This window comes from Euleptes europaea, chromosome 1 (genome assembly GCF_029931775.1).
Source record: "Euleptes europaea isolate rEulEur1 chromosome 1, rEulEur1.hap1, whole genome shotgun sequence".
Classification (NCBI taxonomy): Eukaryota; Metazoa; Chordata; class Lepidosauria; order Squamata; family Sphaerodactylidae; genus Euleptes; species Euleptes europaea.
Genome location: NC_079312.1, coordinates 1,627,761 through 1,635,801, shown reverse-complemented (window position 1 = coordinate 1,635,801; position 8,041 = coordinate 1,627,761). Strand labels below are relative to the sequence as shown.

Here is an 8,041-nt window from a genome sequence, read left to right as displayed (position 1 = left end):
ACAGCAGCTGATTTCCAGACCTCCGAGTTCAGTTCCCCTATGGAAAACAGTAGCTTTGGAGGTGGGACATTATGATATACACTACAGAGTCTAGGAGAAGCTGAAGTCCCCTCAAGACTCTGTCCCGAAAAGTCCAGAAATCCCCCGAGCAGGTGATGGCCACCCTCTCCGATAGGGCAGAATCACAAAGGAGTAATAGGGAGCGGTCTCGCTGGCATGTTGTTTAGAGGAACAGGGAAGATGCTACAGGAACACAGATGTTCAGTGCAGCCCTAAAACCATTTTGCTGGGAATGAGCCCTATTGAATAGGAGGATTATGGGTGGGCCTGCTTTGGATTGCTTCAGGTGAGCTTGCTTTAGAGAGCCTGAGTTTTCTTCTCATCCCCAAAACCGTGAGGACGGATTGATGCAAAATAGTCAGACACAAGCTTGTAGCATCTTCAAAGAGCCAGGGACACTTAACTTTCCCAGAGAATCTTACAGGCATCTTTAAAAAAAGCTTTCTATGTCACATATCAAAATGATATTACCAACCACAAGTGGCACTTTCGTTCTGATCCATTGTGGGTCTCCATTCTCTTTTGTTTCCTTCTGTCACGTTGCTATCTGTCTCTCCCTCCTTCCCCGCAGGGAGAATCCTCTTTTCATAGCCAAGTGAGTAAAGGGACCTTTTCACAGTCGGAAGTGACCCGACAGAAGGGGAAGGAGATGGAAGGGCAGGATCCGGAAGGACCTGGACCTTCCAAGAGAGCAAGGAAAGGTCCCCTGCCCATCCAGGCTGGGAGTGGCATCGAGTCCTGGGAGAGAGCTGTGCCAGAGATACGGAATCAGGAGCCCCTGAACTCAGGAGTATATTGCCAACGCTTCCGGCAGTTCCGCTATTGGGAGGCTGATGGGCCCCGAGAGGTCTGCAGCCAGCTCCATTTACTTTCCAAACAATGGCTGAAGCCAGAGAAACACACCAAGAAGGAAATCCTGGACCTGGTGATCCTGGAGCAGTTCCTGACCATCCTGCCCCAGGAAATGCGGTGCTGGATAAGAGGATGTAGGCCGGAGACCAGTTCCCAAGCAGTGGCCCTGGCCGAAGGTTTCCTCCTGAGTCAGGCAGAGGAGAAGAGGCGGGCAGAACAGGTGAGGGCTTTTCTTTCCAGGTATTCCAATTCAAGCAACAATGTAAGACATTACCCTAAAGTTTCCCCGCCCGATATTTGTCCAAGTGTTAATCATCTGAATGGAAGGTTTAGGTTTAACAACCTGATTCAGCAGCCACTTCTTCTAGGGAATTTCTTATCCATCCATGTAATTCCACAGGGTTGGAGGAAAACCTGGTCTGCTGATAGAAAGGTGCAGAGTCTGGGAGTGGGGCAGGATCCATTCCTTGATGTCTTCCATTCCATCTCTTACCTGTCTCTCTCACTGCTGTTTCAGAGATGGGGTCCATCCGTGAAGATGGAAGCTAAGTTCTGTGAGACGGAAAGATCCCCTTCAGAGGAAGGGCAGTGGGCCCAATCCCAGGAGTGTGCCCAAGGTGCCCTCTCATGCGGTAAGGACTCACTGTGCCTGGATGGGATTGCGGCATCCAGTGAATTTGATGGATAGAGAGCTCTAGTCAGGAAAAAAAAGAGAAACGGTCCTTCACGCAACTTGTGGCACTCAGCGTTCACTAATTGTGATACCAAGACAAGGGGATTAGACAAATTCATGGAGGCCTTTGGTCTGATCCAGCAGAGATGCTGCCACGTTTTTGATCTCCACCATTCACAGAACAGGTTTCAAGGATCAGAGAAGTCTGAAACGTGTCAGCAGCTTCTTGAGTACCCGGAGAGGCTCATTGGTTCCTTGTGCTTCTCTTCCACTTCTCCCATCACTTACTACAAAGTGTTACCAATTTTTTGAGTATAAACAGGGCAAGGTTTCACACCCTTGGAAAAGGGAGGCATGAAGCATGCTTCACACAAGGAAAAAAAACAAGAAGTCAAGGCTAAACCTTTCTTCCACTTGTCTCTCCCTTGCAGGCAGCGAAGAGACAGTGTTGATCCGTCCTCTTTGCGGAAGTGTGGAGACAGCTGCTGCGCTTCCAGACTGGGTAGGCGAGATGACCGTGGGGGGGGGGGGCTAGGTCCCCCCTCCTTTTTCTGGGGTGGTTTTCTCCTGCAGTTGTTGTTAAGGGGCCCAGACAAGAGGCTCTGAACGCCACTCCTTTTATACAGGCCAAGCTCTCCATCCTGCACCCTCTCAGATTGCCCTCTTCCAGAGAGTTGCCTCTGCCTTGAATCATAGAATCGTAGAATCACAGAGTTGGAAGGGACCACCAGGGTCATCAAGTCCAACCCCCTGCACAATGCAGGAAATTCACAACTACCTCCCCCCCCCTCCACACCCCTAGTGACCAGAAAATGGCCAAGATGCCCTCCCTCTCATCATCCGCCCAAGGTCACAGAATCAGCATTGCTGACAGATGGCCATCCAACATCTTCTTAAAAACCTCCAGGGAAGGAGAGCTTACCACCTCCCGAGGAAGCCTGTTCCACTGAGGAACCGCTCTAACTGTTAGAAAATTCTTCCTAATGTCTAGGCGGAAACTCTTTTGATCTAATTTCAACCTGTTGGTTCTGGTCCAACCTTCTTGGGCAACAGAAAACAACTTGGCACCATCCTCTATATGACAGCCCCTCAAGTACTTGAACATGGTGATCATATCCCCGCTCATTCTTCTCCTCTTCAGGCTAAACATACCCAGCTCCTTCAACCTTTCCTCATAGGACTTGGTCTCCAGACCCCTCACCATCCTTTGGACACGTTCCAGTTTGTCTACATCTTTCTTAAATTGTGGTGCCCAAAACTGAACACAGTACCCTAGTTGAGGTCTAACCAGAGCGGAGTAAAGCTATACCATCACTTCGCGTGATCTGGACACTATACTTCTGTTGATGCAGCCCAAGACCGCATTTGCCTTTTTAGCTACCGCATCACACTGCTGACTCATGTTCAGTGTTTGGTCTACTAAGACCCCAAGATCCTTTTCACACACACTACTGCTCAGACAAGTCTCCCCCATCCTATAATTATGCATTTGATTTTTCCTCCCTAAATGCAGAACTGTACATTTGTCTTTGCTGAAGTTCATTTTATTAGTTCTATCCCACTTCTCCAGCCTGTCAAGAATATCCTGCATCTTGGCTGTGTCTCCTACCGTATTTGCTATCCCTCCCAATTTAGTATCATCTGCAAATTTAATAAGCATCCCCTCTATTCCTTCATCCAAATCATTTAAAAAGATGTTGAACAACACAGGGCCCATCACAGATCCCTGAGGTACTCCACTTGTCACTCCTCTGAAAGTGGATGGGGAACCATTAACAAGCGCTCTTTGGGTGCGATCTGTCAACCAATTAGAGATCCACCTAACAGTAACAAGATCTAAATCACATTTTCTACCAGAATATTATGGGGAACCTAATGGGGAAATATGACAAAAAATTTTTTTACCGTATTTGCTACCCCTCCCAATTTAGTATCATCTGCAAATTTAATAAGCATCCCCTCTATTCCTTCATCCAAATCATTTATAAAGATGTTGAACAACACAGGGCCCAGCACAGATCCCTGAGGAACTCCATAAGTCACTTCTGTCCAAGTGGATGAGGAACCATTAACTAACCCTCTTTGGGTACGATCTGTCAACCAGTTCAGATCCACCTTGCATGATCTCTGACGAAGGAATCTGCTTTTTCTTTCAGTCTCCAGTTACCTTTGAGGCGGTCACCATGTATTTCACTGAGGCAGAGTGGGCCCTGCTGGATCCAAGCCAAAGAGCTCTCTACAAGGAAGTCATGCTGGAGAACCACGGGAGCGTAGCATTTCTGGGTAAGATGTCAAAGGTGCAAATTGCTGCCATTAGGATTGTGCCATTGGGCTGATGTGTGAATCAAAATCTTAAACAGCAATACCTTGTTTTAAGGCCTGCTTTGTTACTTGATCCCTTTTGGGAGCCTCGAGGTGGTGGGGTGGCAGTGAAAGCAATATTCAGCATGGCTGGGTAGAGTGACCCGATTGTCCTGGCTGGCCCAGGGGCAACAAAGGCCAGTGTTGTGGCCGTCGCCCAAGCCAGATAGAGTGTCTTGGCCTAAGACCAATGCAGGGCTGAGAGGCCCACAGGAAGACTCTGGAAGGGGCCCCCATCTTAATTCCTCAGTTGCCAACACACTAGTCCCCCAGATGGGATTATCGTCATCCGCTCTGACTGTGATCTGGACTGCAACCATCCCCCTTAAACTGGTTTAGATTGTGGGCTTTAATCCTGACCAGGTTTCTCTTCTTTCTTGGATTTCTTTTCCTTCCCCATATAAGAGCCATCTCTGTCTCTCTGTGTCTCTATCTTCTTGCGGAGAGACAGCTTGGTGTATTGGTTAAGAGTGGAATCTGGAGAAAAGGATTTGATTCTCCACTCTTCCCCATGAAGCCAGCTGGGTGGCCTTGGGCCAGTCATTGTTCTCTCAGAACTTTCTCAGCCCCACCTACCTTTCAAGATGCCTGTTGTTTAGAGGGTAAAGGCATTTTATTTGTAAGCCTCTTTGAGACTCTTTAGGGTAGAGGAAAGCAAGGCATAAAATCCTTCTCTTATTATTCTCTTCTATTTAATAATCAATAGCAGAAAAACCATAGAGCTGCACAACAAGTCAAATATGAACAGTGGGGGGAACAATTCTTTGCCACTTTAAGGAGTAAAAGTACATAGGAGTAGGAGGAGGCAAGGAATAGGCAGAATATAAAAACTGCTCTCCTGGGTGATCTGGCTGGGAATAAGGTGTGACCAGCAGTTCAGTTGGGGGGGGGAGAAGGTCTGATCAAAGAAATGCACGCTCATTAGTGAACAGTGCCTGATGGGTGGCTTGACTTCTTCAGTAGATGCTGATTGGATGTCTTTCTTTATTGCAGAAGCACATGTAGAAGAGACTGTTGGGGGATTCCAGGGGTTCTCTTTGGGAAAAACCAAGAATAACGATTCCAAAGGAAACTTGACAGACAGAGGTGGACCCCAGAAGCAGGAGGGAAGCCACGCAGACAAGAATAGGGATAAGCCCATTCCATTCCAAGGAGGGGTTTTGCATGAAATCCCAGTCCAAGAAGAAAGGTCAACCAAAACAAGAAGGAACAAAGGCCTCCGTTCTAACCAGACATTCCGCTCCAGGGAAATCGACAATAAAAGTGAGGCCTTTGGAAAGACCTTCATTAAGAACATGAGTATTATTTCCAAGATTCAAATTCCCTCAGGAGAGAAACCGTATGATTGCGAGGAATGCGGAAAGACCTTCCATCGGAAATCAGCCCTTACTTCCCATCAAAGAATGCACCCAGGTGAGGAGCTGTATAAATAGTTAGATTGCAAACCAAGCCTTTCTGATGCAGAAGGCTTTCATGTCCCTTTAAGGTGTATTTTCATGTACTCTTCAATGTACAGCAGGGAAAAGCCACTGAATTTTTTTGTGTGGGGGTGATCTGACCTCCTTGCATGGGTGCTAACGGAATCTGTCTTTTCATTCCAGCAGGGAATGATCAGTGGAATGAATGTGATCGGGAAGTGCATCAGCTATTGCCAGATAAAGTGAAGAATGATTATTTGAAAGGAAACTCTGGGAGTCAAGGCAAACTAAAGAGGCAAAAAGAAAGTCACATGGTCGAGAAGAGAGATAAACCGATTCCTGGCCAAGAGCAGGATGTCTGTAAACTAGTCCACATGGTGGAGGCGGCATGCAAGTGCTTAGAGTGTGGAATGAAGTTCTCTGATCAAGCTCATTATGAGAGCCATTTGGAAATACACAGTGGAAAGAAGACCCATCAATGCATGGAGTGTGGCAAGAGCTTCCTTCGCAGAGCAGAGCTCCTTAGACATCAAAGAACTCATAAACCTTATAGCTGTTCAGACTGTGGCAAGAGTTTCTCAGAGAAACCAGACCTTTTTCAACACGAAAGGATTCATTCAGGAGAAAAGCCATTCATCTGCATGGAGAATGGAAGGATGGTCTCTCGTGGAAGAAAGGGAAATGTACTTTTTCGAAAGCCTAGTGTAATGGGGGTACATAAATGCTTTCCTTGTGGAAATTACTTCAGATACAGATCACAACTCCTTGTGCATCAAAGAATCCACACAGGGGAGAAACCTTTTGAATGCTCAGAGTGTGGTAAGAGATTCAGTTGCAGTGGCAATCTTCAAAGGCATTTAAGAACCCACACAGGGGAGAAACCTTGTGAATGCTTCGAGTGTGGAAAGAGATTCAGTTGCAGTGGCACGCTTCAAAGTCATGTAAGAACCCACACAGGAGAGAAACCTTTTGAATGCTCAGAGTGTGGAAAGAGATTCAGTCGCAGTGGCAGTCTTCAAAATCATCAAAGAACACACACAGGGAAGAAACCTTTTGAATGCTCAGAGTGTGGAAAGAGATTCAGTCAGTGTGGCAGTATTCAAAGGCATTTAAAAACCCACACAGGGGAGAAACCTTTTGAATGCGCAGAGTGTGGAAAGAGATTCAGTGAAAGTGGCAGTCTTCAACATCATCGAAGAATACACACAGGGAAGAAACCTTTTGAATGCTCAGAGTGTGGAAAGAGATTTACTAGCAGTGGCAATCTTCAAAGTCATGTAAGAACCCACACAGGGAGGAAACCTTTTGAATGCTCAGAGTGTGGAAAGAGATTTTCCTTCAGGAGCAATCTTCAAAGGCATTTAAGAACCCACACAGGGGAGAAACCTTTTGAATGTTCAGAGTGTGGAAAGAGATTTTCCTTCAGTAGCAATCTTCAAAGGCATTTAAGAACCCACACAGGGGAGAAACCTTTTGAATGCTCCGAGTGTGCAAAGAGATTTACTAGCAGTGACCATCTTCAAAGTCATGTAAGAACCCACACAGGAGAGAAACCTTTTGAATGCTCAGAGTGTGGAATGAGATTCAGTCAGAGTGGCAGTATTCAAAATCATCAAAGAATACACACAGGCAAGAAACTTTTTGAATGTTCAGAGTGTGGAAAGAGATTTACTAGCAGTGGAAATCTTCAAAGGCATTTAAGAACCCACACAGGGAAGAAACCTTTTGATTGCTCAGAGTGTGGAAAGAGATTTACTAGCAGTGACAATCTTCAAAGGCATTTAAGAACCCACACAGGGGAGAAACCCTTTGAATGCTCAGAGTGTGGAAAGAGATTTACTAGCAGTGGCAGTCTTCAAAGTCATGTAAGAACCCACACAGGAGAGAAACCTTTTGAATGCTCAGAGTGTGGAAAGAGATTTACTATCAGTGGCAATCTTCAAAGGCATGTAAGAACCCACTCAGGTGAGAAACCTTTTGAATGCTCAGAGTGTGGAAAGAGATTCAGTCAGAATGGCAATCTTCAACAGCATCAAAGAATACACACAGGGAAGAAACGTTTTGAATGCTCAGAGTGTGGAAAGAGATTCTGTAAGAGTGGCAGTCTTCAAAGGCATCTAAGAACCCACAAAAAGGAACAACCTCTTTGAATGCTCAGCGTCAGGCCCTTGTCCCCTCCTCAGTTGAGACACTCCTATTTAATCCCTAATCTTTTCTTAGTTTTTTTGAAGTCCACCCCATTGAAAGTGTAATGTGCAATGGGCGGATCTTTGGGATAGGTTTGAGAGAGTGAGTCTCCCTTCCATGTCCAGAGCACATTTCCTTCACAGAGGCAGGATGTCACTCAGCCTTTTATATAACCCCCCTCCAGCTCCAAGGCCTGTGAACACCCGTATCTCTACTTCAAGTGAATTTTAAAAAAAGTTTTATTGAAGTATGCCAAATACTACAGAATATGCCAAAATATGCAAATAAAACCAGTACTTTCATATTAGAAAATATAAAAAAAGAAAGTGAAGAAAAGAAAGAAAAAGTGAAATATAAAACAATACAGAAACCGACTTCCATCTCGCCTCCTACAGAACAGAATATTATATATATTGTTCCTTTTGTGAATAGCAAAGTCCTCAGGGCCAGATGAATTGCATCCAAGGGTACTTAAAGAACTTGCAGATGT

The 8,041-nt window shown here is 45.7% G+C and overlaps 1 protein-coding gene across 1 annotated transcript; it reads left to right on the top strand.

Annotated features, from left to right (window-relative positions):
* Window positions 1-1,539: 1,539 nt before the first annotated feature.
* Window positions 1,540-7,430, top strand: LOC130493313 (gastrula zinc finger protein XlCGF57.1-like; the record flags this gene model as incomplete). The annotated part of the gene is made up of 4 exons (XM_056867026.1): window positions 1,540-1,544; window positions 2,017-2,087; window positions 5,548-5,724; window positions 6,238-7,430. Coding segments are annotated over exons 1-4 (1,446 nt in total), but the record flags the coding sequence as incomplete, so codon positions are not given.
* Between the last annotated feature and the right edge of the window lie 611 nt (window positions 7,431-8,041).